This window comes from Globicephala melas, chromosome 8, assembly GCF_963455315.2.
Source record: "Globicephala melas chromosome 8, mGloMel1.2, whole genome shotgun sequence".
Classification (NCBI taxonomy): domain Eukaryota; kingdom Metazoa; phylum Chordata; class Mammalia; order Artiodactyla; family Delphinidae; genus Globicephala; species Globicephala melas.
The window spans coordinates 49316706-49335195 of record NC_083321.1 but is presented as its reverse complement, the minus strand read 5'-3'; the positions used below and the strand labels follow the sequence as shown (position 1 = coordinate 49335195).

At 37.0% G+C, this 18490-nt stretch overlaps 1 protein-coding gene across 6 annotated transcripts in view; it reads right to left on the bottom strand.

Annotated features, from left to right (window-relative positions):
* NUP98 (nucleoporin 98 and 96 precursor) overlaps positions 1-18490 on the bottom strand; it is a 99251-nt gene that overhangs the window by 62228 nt on the left and 18533 nt on the right. For 3 of the 6 annotated variants that reach the window (XM_030831155.2, XM_060303607.1, XM_030831158.2), the window contains 7 exons: positions 18326-18465; positions 16555-16662; positions 15323-15503; positions 13437-13600; positions 10389-10526; positions 8065-8203; positions 2061-2153 (listed from right to left, as the gene is read on the bottom strand). In XM_030831155.2, coding sequence (XP_030687015.1) covers positions 2061-2153; positions 8065-8203; positions 10389-10526; positions 13437-13600; positions 15323-15503; positions 16555-16662; positions 18326-18465 — 963 coding nt within the window. The remainder of the gene's footprint in view (positions 1-2060; positions 2154-8064; positions 8204-10388; positions 10527-13436; positions 13601-15322; positions 15504-16554; positions 16663-18325; positions 18466-18490) is intronic. The other 3 variants (XM_030831154.2, XM_060303609.1, XM_030831159.2) reach the window with 3 other exon arrangements.

The following is an 18490-nucleotide window of genomic DNA, read 5'->3' as shown; positions in this document are numbered from 1 at the left end:
TTACAGGTAGTTGTAGGAGTCATAAGGAAGATATACTGGTGGCACCATGGTAACAGTGGTCCTAAAAACTCTAAGGATGCTCAAAGAATAAATAAAAATGGTTATACTTTATTGAGATTTTCTAATAAATGTTAGAATTTAATTTTATCTATGGTACCTATTAGCTTTGGGTAGATTTTTCTGTGTATATCTTAGTGTAACAAACTTTACTAGATGTACCCTTAAACTTATGGCTTCATAGAAAATCTTAAGAACTAAAACTTCTCAGTATTGTTACTAAGTAACTACCAAGAAAATGGCATACTATTGATAGTGCTAATGACAGTTAATACCTGTGTGAAACAAGAAACTGATGCACCCATGATTTAATGATACACCAAAGGATAATATAAAACATTTTACACTAAGATTGGTCACTTAAATCTAGGTGTACAAAAAATTTATGTATTTGTACACTTAAGGTTTCTACAGTCGACTACTCATGAAGTACCCAAAGGCCTATGTTACATGAAAATGTACTTCTGTTGAGGCATGAGTTTGAATCTCTATCATTCAAAACAAGAAGCTATCTACATAGGAATACCCACTTAGCTAATGACCCCCTAAAACACAGTCCAAAGCTACAATGTTATCCTAATTGTGATACCATGAAATGCAGAATTCATTAATGTGGGTATTTATATCTGATAGTCTCCAGACACATTCCTCTCAGAGCCAAAAGTCTGCTTTAGCAGACGTGACCACCAAAGAATTTCAATAGTGTGTACTCAGTGATTCACAATTCTCGTTTCCCTACATGATCTATTGCTGCTAAGGTGGGGGTGTAAAATTCTTTATTAATTTTATTTGGCTTTTAGTTTATATGGGCAAAGCATGAATTAGGATTATATAACAGCAGTGAAAATGAGATTCATCGTCTGTGAGGTACAACTGTTCAAGGAAAACCGAATATATTCAAATAAATAAAGAGGTTGAGGTATTACATTATTGTAGAACAGAAGACAACAGCATCAGGAAAAAAGTTATAGGCGACTTTATAATCTTAGACTACAGAAATAAAGCACTGCTAATCATAATCTGCAAGACCCAGAAGCCAAAGAGGAGAGAATGACAACTTTGACCACATAAAAATAAAACTTGTACATTAAGATATCACAAACAAAATTAAATGATAAACAAAGACTGAGTGGAAATATCTGGTAACAGACATTAGAGCAGCATCTTATCCCAGCTTAGGTTTATGGTTCATAAGCTGTCTAGCATCAAACTACCTTGAAAAAGACCACACCAAAGTTAATTTTCCTTCTGCGATTAGAAGAGAACATGATGTCAGATGTTATATTCTGCTTAAGTTTAAGGATCACATTGTACAAAAAACTACAGCTTTTTAGTTTTTATTTCTTGCAAAATATATGTAGTAGAATTTGAGTAAGCTCAAAGGCTCAAGAAGTTTACCATACGACCCAAAAGAGTTAATATCCACAATATATAAAACGTTATCAAAAATAAAGAAACAATGATCAACAATGATTATGAATAGAGAACTGAAAGATTCAAATGTCCAGTAAACATACACAAGGGTATCCTTCACCGGTAATCAGTGAAGTGTAAATCAGAACATACCAACTTCCACTATCAGGCACACAAAGATGAAGAAGCCCAACAATATGGAAAGGGTATGAAAAAATGGGCACTTTTATAAAATATGAGCAAAAATGCAAACTGGCATTCTTTTTGGAAGGCAAATTAAAAATTGGCAAGACTGACCAAAATTCAAAATATGTGTATCTTCTGACATAACACATTAAGTACTGAAAATCCCAGGCACACCAGGACTATCAGAGGACAAACATTTTGTACAAAAGGAACAGACAGCCTCTAAGATAAATGTGCCAGCATTTTAAAATCTGGTAAAGCATATGGGAATGTTTTCTAAATCCATTTGTGAAAATGAAAATCTAGGCCTCTTATTTCCATGTATATGATCAAACAAAGGTCTTAAGTTGCAGCAATTAGATTTAGTTGTATCACTTCCTAAATCTTATGGTACAGTTCCTTACCTGTTCCAAATCCTGCACCAAGCCCGGCTCCCAGAGTTCCAGGTCCTGGTTTACTTCCAAAAATACTATTCCCACTGGTATTTGTGCCAAACCCTAGAAGGACAAAAGAATGAGTGGACTGTACATTAACACAACTCTCAATGTCCTGTACAAGGGAATTTCAAACAAAGCAGTCTGACCCTAAGTTTTGCATCCCTTCATTTTTTGATATTTAGAAATCCTAAATGGTAGGCTAATTTAATGTTTAAGTTTAAGTAAGTATAAACAGATCCCACAGTCTTCCTATTTACTTAATTATATTTTAGACTTGAAGTATCAATTCAATATAGGATAATACCCAATATTAAAGCAAAGTGATTGTGCTTGAGCTTGGGGAACATTCCCTTTGTAATACTCAAAGCCTCCATTCTATGTTTCACGTTTAATTAGTAGAAGAAAAATTAATCCCCCCAAACTTTCACTAAAAAATAAGACAGTCAACAAAGACACTTCACTGAACCTAAAGGTTCTTGCTAAGAGAAGATTACCTATAAAAATCTCTACAGCAGCTTTTGTTTTGAACAGATGGACCTTGTATGAATAGTAATGTGTGGCTGATCACACATGAGGAGCGTTAATGGAGTCAGACTCAAACAGCTCATAGGAGCATTCGAGGACTCAGCTAGCTGACGTTAAAAAGAGAAGATAATCTATGAATAACCTTTCTTGAATTGAATTGTTTCATTATCGGAGATGATGGAGAGTTGAACAAACCATCCTCTTTCACTATGACCCAACATTTAGAGAAAATCCTGTGATTCCCCTCTAAAATCCACAAGTCTCCCCACAAAGACACCTACACATCACATTACTGCTATTATTTCTCTTTTGTTCAGATGTGTGCACAGTTTCTGTACTCCTTTTGGAGCTAAATATCAACAAATGATAATGAACATATCATTAATCTCTTTTGATAAGAGGAAAAAAACCCCAATCACTGGCCAGCAAATCCTGTTTGTGGTACACCTGAAGTCTTTTAAAAAGGTATCATGGAGGTGAACAAGTTCAACATAACAGAATAAAGAAAGTGTCTTGGAATATATGTCAGTGTCACCAACTAAGATTATACTTTGTCAGGCCAATATTTGAATTTATATATGAATGAAAAATGTAAAGAACAAAAGTTAAAGAATTATACAGTTTGAAAACATATTTCTAATGTCATTTAAAAATCTAAGCAAGTAACCTGACTTACTTTCAATACATTTAATTCATGCATTAAGTCTTTTCTTCAATTTTTCTAACAGCTATGGCCACAAAAATGGAGTACTGCCCACTCAAGCACAATCAATTTTCTTTAAAGAAAAAAAACCAAAAAACCCAGAAAATGTACTTGGAGATGTTGTCTTTCTGAGTTAAAATTTAACCAAAAAGGATCTTCCAACCCCATAAACAGCAGAAAACAAGATACTAGTGAACTACCTCAAACCCACAGGAGGGAAGTAAGTCCCAACTTACACTGTTTATACCACACATTTCCACAGATTCTTACTGACAAAAGTTTATCAACTCTGTTATTTCAAAACAACTTTAAAGTAAAATTAAGAACAATTAATTAATTAACAGTCAATAATTTATGACAAAGGAGCCAAGAATATACAATGGAGAAAGGACAGTCTTCAATAAATGGTGTTGGGAAAACTGGACAACCACATGTAAAAGAATAAAACTGGACCATTATCGTACAACATAAACAAAATGGATTACAGACTTGAATATAAGATCTAAAATCATAAAACTCCTAGAAGGAAACATAGGGGTAAGCGAGAAAAAAAACTTTCTATCTATATATGATGACAGACGTTACTTAGACTTATTGTGGTAATCATCTCACAATTATACAAATATTGGACCATTACATTGTATTGGGTGGGCCAAAAAGTGCCTTCAGTTTTTAAAGTAAAAATAAAAGATACATTTTTCATTTTCACCAAGAACTTTACTGAACAACATATTCACCCTTTTGTTCCACTACCTTCTGACATTTTTCAGCCCACTTCATAATTCTATCTTCCCAAAACTTTTTATCTTTTTGAGCAAATAACTGTTCCAGGTGCCTTTTACAGTCTTCCAGGGAATTGAAATTTTTTTCCATTAATAGAATTTTGTAAAGACCGAAATAAATGGAAATCTGAAGGTACAATGTCTGGTGAATATGGCGGATGAATCAGAACTTCCCAGCCAAGCTTTAACAGTTTTTCCTTGGTCATCAAAGAAACAAGTGGTCTTGCGTTATCCTGATGGAAGATGATGCATTTTCTGTAGACTAATTCTGGACGCTTTTCATCAAGTGCTGCTTTCAGTTGGTCTAACTGGGAGCAGTGCTTATTGGAATTAATTGTTTGGTTTTCTGGAAGGAGCTCATAATAGAGGATTCCCTTCCAATCCCACCATATATACAACATCACCTTCTCTGGATGAAGACCGGCCTTTGGTGTGGTTGGTGGTGGTTCATTTCGCTTGCCCCACGATCTCTTCCGTTCCACATTGTTGTACAGTATCCACTTTTCATCGCCCATCACAATTTGTTTTAAAAACGCAATGTTTTCATTACATTTCAGTAGAGAATCGCATGTGGAAATACGGTCAAGAAGGTTTCTTTCGTTTAACTTATGTGGAACTCACACATCAAAGCAATGAACATAACCAAGCTGGTGCAAGTGATTTTCAAAGCTCGATTTTGGTATTTTGAGTATGTCGGCTGTCTCCCGCGTGGTTTAACGTTTATTGTTCTCAATTATTGTTCCAATTTGATTGCTATCAACTTCAACTGGTCTACCCAACCGTGGAGCATTGTCCAGTGAGAAATCTCCAGCATGAAACTTTACGAACCACTTTTGACACATTTTTCAGTCACAGCACCTTCTCCATATGCTGCACAAATCTTTTTGTGCGTTTCAGTTGCGTTTTTACCTTTCTTGAAATAATAAAGCATAATATGCCGAAAATGTTGTTCTCTTCCATCTTCAATATTAAAATGGTTACACAAAAATTCACCAATTTTGATGTCTTTTTTCAAATGCATGCTGTCACATACAATCTAACAAAATTGTTTCAAATGAAGTTAGAAAACTAAGTGCTATTAGAGCCATCTTACGAAAAACGAACTTTTTGGCCCACCCAATACATCTGAAATATAATGTTACATGTCAATTATATCTCAATTAAAAAAAAACGCTTAAAATATCAGATGTCTATGTACACAAAGAGCTAAACTGTCCCCTTAACCATGTAGCATGAGGAACCAATAATTTATTACCAAGTACCATCTTATCAATACCCAAAAGATCTTCAACCTCTTTAAACTGTTGCTCGCAAGTGCTGACATCCTGCTTGTAATTTCTCTCCTGAAACAATTCTATTCATTCACTTAACCTTAAACTAGTCCCTGTTAGGTTAATTACTAAGAAAATGAACTGATGACTCTAAAGAATGACTTAAGGATGTGGCAACATCAATTGTAGATGAACCTTTTCACTCTGTGGATTAATCACCATCATAATGAAACACAATCCCATACTGGGTAACGTGCAACCAACTATGATATGATACTACAAATCTTTGTGTAACCTTATTCCATTTCCAGATTTGTTATATGACTTATTACCAAATCAGAAGATCATCTCTGCCCACAACACCAAAGTTGATAGCTTCCCAAGACAACAGGAACATCAAAGAAAGTCTTAGTTAGATCTGGATCCCTCTGGGGTGGTAATGGAATGACAAGTTCACCCAAGAGTAAAACAAAACTTGCCACCCTGCAACCCCTACTTGTATAGGGAATCTTTCCTCTCAGGGCCCCACTTATTCATTAATAAACTTTTAGTGAGCACCTAGTCTATGCCAGGTACTCGGTCAACATTAAGGATTTAAAAAAAAAAAAAGGACAATTCAAATTCAGCACATAAGTAGTGAGGCATATCAAATAAAGATGAGAGTTTTCATTTTCAAATCAATAGCCTACATAAGCACCTTGTCAGATAGAAAATATATTTAATTCTGAACGTGAAGTATGCTATCAAAAAACATGCATTTTCTTTTTTTTCCTTTTTTTTTTTTTTTTTGCGGTATGCAGGCCTCCCACTGTTGTGGCCCCTCCCATCGTGGAGCACAGGCTCTGGATGCACAGGCTCAGCGGCCACGGCTCACGGGCCCAGCCGCTCCGCGGCATGTGGGATCTTCCTGGACCGGGGCACAAACCTGTGTCCCCTGCATCGGCAGGCTGCTCTCAACCACTGCGCCACCAGGGAAGCCCAGAAGATAATTTTTAAGAGGAAAAAGGTCTACAAAGTCTCTCTGGGGAAGAGGGAGTGACAGTGATTTAAAAAAAAAAAAAAAAAGGCTGAAAAACACTGATTTAACCCTTAAGTATCTTTCCCATCTTACTTCATAGATAAGAAACAAATACACAAAATTTGATATCCATGCTAACCAAGTCTACTGCCTCAAAACCATTCTTTCATCGAGCACAGCCAAAAAGAATTACAGGTAGAATGATAATCATTACTAGGAATGAATGAACCCAACAAAAGGGGTTATAAAACTCAAATCAAAACATTAATTTAGGAATTGGCACCTGACAAGGACCTATCTATCTCCTTCACATAGTTCATATTTCCATGAACACATATAACCTTCCAATGGATGCTTAATGTAGCCTCTTTCTCCAGTACACGATCATTAAAAAAACTCACTGAAGGGCTTCACTGGTGGCACAGCAGTTAAGAATCCGCCTGCCAATGCAGGGGACACGGGTTCGAGCCCTGGTCCAGGAAGATCCCACATGCCACGGAGCAACTAAGCCCGTGCGCCACAACTACTGAGCCTGTGCTCTAGAGCCCGTGAGCCTCAACTACTGAAGCCCGCACGCCTAGAGACCACGCTCCACAACATGAGAAGCCACCACAACGAGAAGCCCACGCACCGCAAGGAAGAGTAGCCCCCGCTTCCACAACTAGAGAAAGCCCGTGCGCAGCAACAAAGACCCAACTCAGCCAAAAATTAATTAAATAAATTTATTAAAAAAAAAACTCACTGAAAAACTGTAACTGCTGACTTACGGCAAATGGCCATATGTTTGTACTCATCACCCACTAGATATCCAGAACCTAATGTTGCATCTGGCACATGAAATCCTTAAAACAAATATTTCAACCACTATTCCCCTTGGTAATGAAATGAACTTTTCATATATGATTTATCTCAAAATACATTGAATTTGTTTGAAAACTTAATTAGGTAGTTATAAAAGACAGTTAAAATAATAGAAATAATGTTTCTATTAAATGAATTTAAAATTTTCCAGCATATCTCTGGAAAGTAGTATAAGGTTTGTTTTTCTGTTATTCAATCTTACATATATTTTCCAAATTTCTTCCAATGAACATGTATTCAAAAATACACACAGCTATAGGAAAACTAATGAACAGTCCCCCAAATCAGAGAGGCTTCAACTTCCAATGAGAATCATTAAATCTCAAAAAAACAACAAAACACAAAACAACAACAGAAAGTTAAAAAAAAGAATCATCTAATCTCATCTGTTTACTACTTCCCTGCTTGAAACCTGGCCTAACAGAATGTGTTATCTCAAGCAAATGTGTTTCACTTATTGTTTCTCAATTATTGGTGAGGTAATCCAAAGAAAATGATTCCTTATTTTGAAAAAAATCTACCTCCATTAGAGAACCAACATTCTGCACAGTACTGCTACTGCATGTGCTGAATGCCCCATTTTATCCAAAGCAGGGAGTCAAGAGAATATAAATTAGTTAAGGCAATTTACATACATCTCTTTCCAGGCATCTCAACCCAAGTGCTTGATTTTAAACCTTTCCCTCTGGAACCTCATATCAAGCCACAGCTTACCTGAGAATTTTAAAATATTCCCAATAATATGAATCAGGAGAATGTGTGGTATAGTCAGTATAACTTTAAGAGAGTCAAACCTGCTTTTTATATGTACCAAAATTGGAAGTGTTTGTATTGGTTCCTAAAGTCAGGGTTGGTTTGTTACCAAAGAGCCCGCCACTGGTTGTACCAAACGAAGGAGCACTGGTTGTGCTGGTTCCAAATGTAGTAAGCTTGTTATTGCCAAACAGGGTCTAAAAAGAACACAACACAGGAAAATATTAAGTAGTATAAAGATACACTCCAAACAGGAAACAGAGGTTACCTTAGGTACACTGGATTGGGTGTGTGGTAAGGGAGAGAAGATATCATAATTTTTATAAAAAAGGTATAAAGAAGGATGAATAACTATCAGAAAAACATACTAATCTGAGCAAGATTAACAAGACAGAATGCTCCTGGCTTGAGAAGTTAATGGTAACACTTCATCAAACATAATATTTCAGTGAGACAAAGAAAACAACAACAACAACAACAAGTCAATCAAATATTTTTTACCTGGTAACAGAAACGTTATCATGTATTTAACGTGCCAGTAGAAAGAGTTACAGTAAAAAGTTTAAACATGCTACAACATGGATGAAACTTCAAAACATTATGCTAAGTAAAACAAGTCACAAAAGATGTGACTCCATTTATATGAAATGTCCAGAATAGGTAAATCCATAGACAGCAGGCCTGAAGTGACTTGGGGGAAATGAGAAGTGACTATTAATGGGGATGACGTTTCTTTTTAGGGTGACAAATATGTTCTAAAATTGACTATGGTGATAGCTGCACAATCTGTGAATATGCTAAAAACAGCTGAATTTTAAACTTTAAAAGGGTGAATTGCATGGCAAATGGATTATATCCCAATAAAGTTGTTAAAAAATAACTTTCTGAAGCATTAGATAATTTTCTCAATTTCTCACCTCAAATAAGAAATAATAGATTTCAATCTCCATGAAAACAACCACACGATTTGGGAACTTTTCCTTTTTTTTTTTTAAACTGAAGTTCAAAGCTTGTTATAATGCGTACATAATACAGACATATCGTTTCTCTAAGTGGTATTTACTATTGTTTTTTAGGTCAAGTGTATTCCTATATAGTAATTTTTTACTTAAATGACTTAACAAGGAAAAAAATTCAGTTAAGCCTCCAGTGGCATGAAGACCTTCAGAATACCAACAATTTTAACAACTTGATCACCACCAAAAATACTTAATTAACAAATACGATACTAACTTATCACCCAAAATAGAAGTTAGAAATAGGAATTTAAAATTACCTGATTTGGGGCTTCCCTGGTGGCACAGTGGTTAAGAATCTGACTGCCAGTGCAGGGAACCTGGGTTTGAGCCCTGGGTCAGGAAGATCCTACATGCTGCGAAGCAACGAAGCCCGTGTGCCACAACTACTGAGCCTGCGCTCTAGAGCCCACGAGCCACAACTACTGAAGTCTGCGTGCCACAACTACTGACGCCCGCATGCCTAGAGCCCGTGCTCCGCAACGAGAAGCCACCAAAATGAGAAGCCTGTGCACCACAACGAAGAGTAGCCCCCTCTCCTCGCAAATAGAGAAAGCCCGCGTGCAGCGGCGAAAGCCCAACACAGCCATAAAATAAATAAATAAATAAATAAATATTTATTTATTTAAAAAAGAAAAAAAAAAACACCTGATTTTAAGAGCAAAAGCACCTCAACTTAAACTCAACAATTTAACCAACGGGAGTGAAATTTTACTAAAAGAAGTAAACTCCACATAAGTATTGAAACAAACAAGTTTTAAAAAGAACTTACTTTTTGAAAATAAACCTATTATAAGTTGCCTATTTTTAAGTTACCAAATAGCTTTCAGTTACTATCAGTATCAAATCATACACTATAACCCAAAAGAATACTTGAAGACAGACTTTTCTTTCTTCTTTTTTAAATTCAGCATTCTTTTTTCTTATTCTGTTGTTTTTTTTTTTTTTTGCAGTATGCGGGCCTCTCACTGTTGTGGCCTCTCCCGTTGCGGAGCACAGGCTCCGGACGCGCAGGCTCAGCGGCCATGGCTCACGGGCCCAGCCGCTCCGCCGCATGTGGGATCCTCCCGGACTGGGGCACGAACCCACGTCCCCTGTATCTGCAGGCGGACTCTCAACCACTGCGCCACCAGGGAATCCCTATTTTTCTTTTTTTAAAATTTATTTATTTATTTTTTTGGCTGTGTTCCGTGGCTTGTAGGATCTTAGTTCCTTGATCAGGGCTTGAACCCAGGCCCATGGCAGTGAAAGCACTGAGTATTAACCACTGGACCACCAGGGAATTCCCAAAAGACAGGTTTTTCTTAGAAATTCCTTTAACAGATTTATACACATCTTCAAGTTACAGTCAACTGCAAAAACCTACCGAACCAACAGCACCAAATCCAGTACTGGTCTGCCCAAAGAGACCTGTTCCCGTTCCAAATGCTGTCCCAGTGCTGGTGTTTGTAGCTGTCCCAAAAAGACCTCCCGGCTGTGAGGCTTGGGTTACTCCAAATAAACCCTGTAAAAGGTAGTCTAGATTACAAGAAAACCTACAATAGTCAGTTGTCTTTAAAAGTCTTAGATTATTAATAATAGTTGCCATTTTTTTAAGTTTATGTGACAGACATTATGCTAAATATATAGAACATTTCTTTTCTTCACAACAACCCTGAAACGCAGGGCCGTTTTCCAAAAGAAAATAAGGCTCAGAGCAGTTAAAAACTTGCCCAAGATGTCACAGCCCCTAAGTGGAAGGACCAGAAATTCGTATCTGTATCTAAGCCTGATGAGCAACACAGTCCTGGACAGCTATAAAAACCTTATACTAACTCTTGTGCTCTAAGAGATAACAGGGTTGCCACACTGAAAACAAAATGCCATGACAGGGTGCTTCATTTTCAGAGTTATGCCAAAAGAACGTATTAATACTGAGCTGGGGAATGGACTTTGAATCAAATAACTGAAAATAATCAGCTGAAAATAATAAAATTAATCTGAACAAAGGCAGTAGTGTAATGTTAAGTCTTCATTTGTTATGATAAACTACACAATTTCAAATAAGCAAAGTTTGTATCATCCAATGTTTAAAGATTTTTTTATGCATTAGTCAACAAAAGAAAAATATTTAATTAGTGGGCTATAGCTGAATTGAGAATTCAACGTAGTGTTTTAAACAGCTTTATTGAGATATAATTCACATACCATAAAGTTTACCTATTTAAAGTGGACTATTCAGTGGGTTTTTTCTATGTTCAGTGCTATGCAACCATCCCCACTCTAAATTCAGAAAATTTTGATCACTCTAAAAAGAAACCCTGGACCCATTAGCAGTCACTCCCCATTCCTAGGCAACCAACCACTAATCTACTTTCTGTTCCCATAGATTTGTCCATTCTGAACATTTCATATGAGTGGAATCATACAAAACGTGGTCTTTTGTGAATGGCTTCTTTCACTTAGCATGTTTAAAAGGTCTCTCCATGTTGTAGCATGTATCAGTACTTCATTCCATTTTAATGGCTGAATAATAGTCCACTGTATGGATATACCGCGTTCATTTATCCCTTCATCACTGATGGACATTTGGGTTGTTTCCACCTTTTAGTTATTATGATCAGTTGTATACAAGTTCTTGTGTTTTCATTTCTCTTGGGGGAAATACCAAGGTGTGCAACTGCTGGGTCATATGTTAACTCTACATTTAGCATTTTGAGGCATTGCCAAATTTTTCCAAAGTGGCTGCACTATTTTATATTCCAAACAGCAATGCATGAGGGTTCCAATTTCTCCAAATTCTTGAAAACATTCATTATCATTGTCTCTCTTTTTGTTTATAGCCTTCCTAGTGTGGATATGAAGTGATATCTCACTGTGGTTTTGAAGTGCAGTTTCCCTGATGCCTACTGACATTGAGTACCTTTTCATGTGCTTATTAGTCATTTATCTTCTTTGGAAAAATGTCTATTCAAGTATTCGGCCCATTTTTTAATGGTCTGTCTTATTATTCAATTATAAGAGTTCTTAATTGTTTGGACACAAGTCCTTTGTGAGATATATGACTTGAAAATATTTTCTCCAATTTGCAGGTATTCTTTTTGCTTTCTTGATGGTATCCCCTTTGACCCACCAAAGTTTTTAACTTTGAAGAAGCCCAATCTATTTTTCCCTTTTGCTGCTTTTGCTTTTGGTGTACTATCTAACAGATCATTGCCTAACTCCTTTTCTTCTATGAGTTTTATAGTTTTAGCTCTTACATTTGATCCATTTTAAGCTTTTATAGTTACCACAATTGTATAAAGAAAAGGTCCAACCTCGTGCTTTTGCACGTGGAAAACCATTATCCCAGCACTCTTTGTTGAAAGATTCTCTCCGTAGTGAACTGTTTTAGTACTCTTGTTGAAAATCAATTAACCATGAGGACTTGTTTCTGGACTCTCAATTCTAGTCCCCTGATTTTATATGTCTAGCCTTATGCCAGTATTACACTGTCTTCATCACTTCATCACTCCAGCTTTCTTTTCTTTCAAGACTGTTCTGGCTATTCTGAGCTCCCTTCTATTCCTTTTTGAGTGTTTTTATTATGAAAGGTTGTCAAATGTCTTTTCTCTACCTACTGAGGTGACAATATGGCTTTTGTACTTTATTCTACTTTATGGTTTATTACATTAATATGAAAATACGTTGAACCAACCTTCCTAGGATAAATCCCACTTGGTCACAGTGTATAATCCTTTTTATATGTTGTTGAATTCAATTTGCCAGTATTTTGAAGATTTTTGGGTCTACCTGTATTTTTTATTTTTTAATCAGGCAAAGTATCTCTAATTTTAAAACCAGGTATATCCCAAGGATTCTAATCAATAAATCATACCTCAAATTTACCTTTAATTTTATACTTCCCTAAAAGAGTCCCTAGAAATAAACTGCTCATGACTATAAGGACTTTCTCTTCTACTATCTGGACAGAAGTAGCAATTATCCAACATGGCTCTAAGTTTTAGTTCTCTCTTATTTATTTTAATGAACTAAACTTCTTTGCCTGATTCCACTTAAGGGAATGAGCTGAAAGAACCTTCTGAAACAGAGCCAGTAGTTTATAAATATTTTCTCCTATACTCTACAGAATGCCTGGAGTCAATGTCCTAAGGTATAGCTTCAGGACGGCCAATTCTAGCACACTAAGCAGCGATTAGTGATGAGAAAATATGCCCAGAAAGGATAAGTGACTTGTTCAATAGCCCCTCATTAAATACGGAGTAGAGCCTGGACTAGAATCTATGTCTTAATTATTCAAAGATTTTTGCTCTCTTCCCTTTACTACACATACGTATCGTCAACCCTTAAGAACTGCAGTAGAGATAGAACTTGTTAATTTGACATGATTAGAAGCCTCATTACTTAGCTCTACAAATAAGACCTGTTTCCTTACCATGGTGTTGGTGCTTGGCTGTCCTAGTGTGTTGGTATTACCAAAGGAAAAGCCAGTGGTCTGGGTGGTTATGGCCTGGGCAAATGGTTTGCTGAAGAGGCTGGTAGCCTGCTGATTCTGTTGGCCAAAAAGACCACCTGGATTTGTTCCAAATCCAGTCGTACCTTTCAGGAAAAGAAAAGGAAAAATAAACGGTGGGGGGAAATGCCAAACCTCACATTATCTAGTTACTTCAATAGTCTATGTTATTGATTATATACCTAAATTACCCTACATTCATTCATTACTCAAACTGGATAACCACTTCATTTTCCACCTTTCTTCACGTAACTCCAGATTTGGTTCAGACTCGACTTTCTATAAAAATACTCTGACCCCAAGAACCCAGGCTGGGCTAAGTAATCTTCCTTTGTGACCCCACAGCTTTTTGTCTATTTTACAAGGTAACACACTACACTTAAAGTCTATGTGTGTATTTTTAACCTCGTTAGACTAAGTTTTTCTTCAGAACAGGGGCTTTCTCTTTATAGCAATATATCCAGCATAGGTGTGACACAATAACAATACTTAATAATGGCTAAACTAAATCACAGAATACCAAAACTGAAAAGAATGTAAATGCCATCTAAACGTGTATTCATTTGTGTATTTGTGTATGTAACTCTATAGAAGGCTACCCTCAAAAATGTAACTTTTGCTTGTTTCTACAGAAGCAAACTGGTGGCTAAGGGGGAAAAAAAGAAAAGACCTTTGGATATGTACGTTTTTGTATATCATGAACTTTAAATCATATGTGTATATTACTTTTGCAAAAGTAACACTTTTATAAAGTAATTTAGTAATCATCCTAGACTCCCCTCTTTCACATCCCACATAAATCAATCCATCAATAAATCCCATCGGTTCTACATTCAAACTGGCTCCAGAATCTGACACTTTTACCATACCATAGCACCATTCTCTGCAAGCCACATCATCTCTCATGTGGATAGGGCAACAGCTTTTCTAACTGATTTGTTTCCACCCTTGCCCCCATACAATCTACTCTTAATACAGCAGCCTTCAGAATGATCCTTTATTCATAATCACATGACTTATCTAAACCTTCTAATGGCTTCCTGACTCAAATAAAAATTCAGATCTTGACACTGGCCCACAAAGGCCTATAAAATATATTCCCCTAGGGCTTCCCTGGTGGCGCAGTTGTTGAGAGTCCGCCTGCTGATGCAGGAGACATGGGTTCGTGCCCTGGTCCGAGAGGATCCCACATGCTGCGGAGTGGCTGGGCCCGTGAGCCGTGGCTGCTGAGCCTGCACGTCCAGAGCCTGTGCTCCGCAACGGGAGAGGCCACAACAGTGAGAGGCCCGCGTACCGCAAAATAAAAAAAAAAAAAAAAAAAAAATATATATATATATACACACACACACACACACACACACACACACACACACACACACACACACACACACACACACACACACACACACACACACACACACACACACACACACACACACACATATATATTCCCCTATACCCTCCAGTACTTCCCCTTGTCCTCTCCCCTTTGGCAAAAACTCAGGATTTCTAGATTTCTAGTTTCCTCCAGCTGGAATATTCTTCCCCCAGAAATCTGTATAGCTTTATGCTTCACCTTCTTCAGATAGGTCACTGATCAAACACCACCTATCAGTGAAGCCCTTCTTAATCATCTGCACTTAATACTGTATTTCTCCCCACCCCCCACAAACATACCAGGCATTTCCTATTCCTCTAGCACCCCTGAATCATTTTTCTCCATAGCACTTAAGCACAAAAATGACAATGTTTTACTTTCAGCTATCTGTCCCTCCTCAATATGGCCCAACATGATGTCAAGTGCTTACTAGTTCCAAAGCCTGTTTTGTTCTGACCATAGGCAAAGCCTGAATTTGTAGTGGAAGAACTGAAGAGTCCTGTTGCACTGGAGGTGGCTGGAGAAGACCCAAACAAGCCAGTCGTGGTACCTGCTCCCACCTGGTTCTGCGGGCCTTTCCGGTTGGCCTGATAATCCTCTAAACGAAGCTCCTAGAGTAAGTGAAAACATATTCCAAATTAATATGCAGCCAAAAAAATTATTTAGGAGGCTAAATAATACTTGCATTTAGTATTCAATTTCTATGTTCACATAGGAACCATGATTAAAAAAACAGAAAACTATGGAATGGTTAACTTACTATCATTACAGAAAAACACTTTCAACAGTGTATAATGGACATTAAAATTCATACCATAATTACCATAAAACTACAGGCCAAAGGACCAGCCAACCACATCTTAATTTCAATTTTCTTCTATAGACAATAATACTTTCATTTAGACAATAATATCTACTCCCACCCCAAATGTAAAGATTAGCTGATTAAAAGATGGATGATTCTGAAGAATTCAGAAAACTCAGGAAAAGAAGAGATAAAGTTTAACAGTTTTGTCTCACAAGTAAGGGTGTTTCTGTATACTCCAAAGAAGCAAGCACAGTCTGGGATGTAAAAGAAGCAACAGCAACAACCAGAGATGACAGTCAAAATGTACAACGAACTATCACACAACAATGATAATGAACAACCTATAACTTCGCACAACAACATGGATAAACATCACAATGCTGAAAGACAGATTTAAGAGTACGTAATATAAGATCCCATCTACGTAAAATTCAAAAATGGGCAAAACATGGGCAGTCAGGATAGTGGTTACCTTTGGAAGGGGAGGATTGTGACTCTGGGGGCAGGGCCCAAAGGGGACATCAGGGATGCTGATAATGATTTACTTATTGTGTTGCACACTTATGACTTTGCATGAGTTTACTAAAAACACATGCATGTGCACACACTGCCCAGTGTAGTATGAGCAACAGCCAATCAGAATAGACTATTAGTAAAACTATACCCGTACATACAAGCTGAATATCATCCTTGCCTAAAACAACAAATATCTATAAATAATGTATTAATGAAAAAAAATTGGTTAATCTTAATTTTTTACATAAATCCTAAAAAATAATCAAAAACATTTTAAAAAGCTGCTTCCCAATAGAATCAAAAGGTTAGGGTGATACTCTGTAATGCATTTTACTGACCTCTAGGGACTTGCTTTCATATTCTTTCATAGCAGTAATACACTGGTGCTTGGTACTGATGTTAGTGCTAACTCCAGCTTTAACCATAGTATCTGTACCAGTTGGAGGCTGCAAAGGAAGATAAAGGCAAATCTGAAAGTCTAAAGAAAACGTTTAAGTTCAAGCTTTATAACCCTACTCTCCCAGACACAATTCTTCAACGACTGAACTCTATAACCAGTCCCCTAGGTTCTTTACTTAACGGGACAGTTTTAAGAGTGCTTGATTAAATACACTGCATTCTTGATCTCTCCCTGTATCAAGGTTATCTGCATAAGTCAATCTCAGAAACAGTTATCAAAAACCCAGGGATTAATCCCATAACGAAGCCATTCAATTATCTACTAAAATACACTTAATAATATATGCATAAGGGAAGCTTTATCCAATTTACCTAATATATACATTTAAACCTCTATTTCTGAGTTCTAATTCCTACTTTGCTCTGAAGTGTCTGCTTTGTGACTATTGTTGCATTTATGAAATATGGAAGCCTGGTTTTTCCCCCATAAGCTTAGGAGGCAAAAGGCACTAGGTAACTAAAGATTCCTACTTAGGGTCTTCCCTGGTGGCGCAGTGGTTGAGAGTCCACCTGCCGATGCAGGGACACAGGTTCGTGCCCCGGTCCGGGAAGATCCCACATGCCGCGGAGCAGCTGGGCCCGTGAGCCATGGCTGCTGAGCCTGCGCGTCCGGAGCCTGTGCTCCGTAACGGGAGAGGCCACAACAGTGAGAGGCCCGCATATCACAAAAAAAAAAAAAAAAAGATTCCTACTTGTATTGTTAGTTTTCTCAATTACTGTACTTTCTAAGAGACAACACACAGTATTTTTCTCTATCATTTACATTTAACTTTATTTTAAATTCAGGATTCTAAATTGAGTATTATGAATTCAACACCCTGCCTAAGAAATTCTTCATTTTCTGGAAGAATTTTAACAAGTTTTGCCAATCCCTATATTTGCCAGAGATTTCCATTAGACTAACTGCACTGCCAGCCTATCCTAAGTATCTCCAAAACAATCACATCAAGTAGTATCTTACATCAAGTGGTATTCCATGTATTTTCATAAACAGAATCTTTCATTCTAACCCTCTATCCAACTTCTCTCAAAAAAGCTGAAGAAAACACAAAACTCATTTGCTTCATTTTGTCATTTCACCACAAAAGTTTTATTTCTAATTGGCACACAGAAACTGATGAGTTATTCCATACAGCTCCTTAAGGAGGCCCTATTTTCAATGATTTTTACAGTTTGCCCCATCATTCCTTCTTTACTTCTGTAAAGAATGGTTGACGATTCAGAGGCCAATTATGAACACAGTAAATACAAGCTCAACCTGATATTTCCTTTTTTCTGGCTGCACCACAAGGCTTGTGGAATCTCAGTTCCCTAACCAGGGATTGAACCCGGGCCACGACAGTGAAAGCCTGGAATCCTAACCACTAAGCCATCAGGGAACTGTAATCAACTACTACTGTAAACAACCTTGTGAATACAAATTTAATTGGTTTGAGCATAATTCAAATATAAATTATAATCTAGATTTATGTTTCATGACTCTTCCTGTCTACTATACAACTATTCCCAGATATTGTTCTTAACACATATTTCAGGAAGAGTGAGACTAAGCTATGCATAACTGGAAAGAGAAGAAATGTTATGATTCCTCCTACAAAAAAACATACAGGAGACAAAAATATTACACAAAGATCGAAAGACAATACTTACGTTAAACTTAATAGTAGTCCCAGTAGGAGCAGCTGTAAAACTACTTGGCCCAAAGAGGGAGCCAGATGTGCTACCAAAAGGATTAGAGGTGGTATTTGTAGTTCCAAAAAGTCCCCCGCTGCTGGTACTTGTTCCAAAATCTATAAATTAGAAAGAAAAATGGGA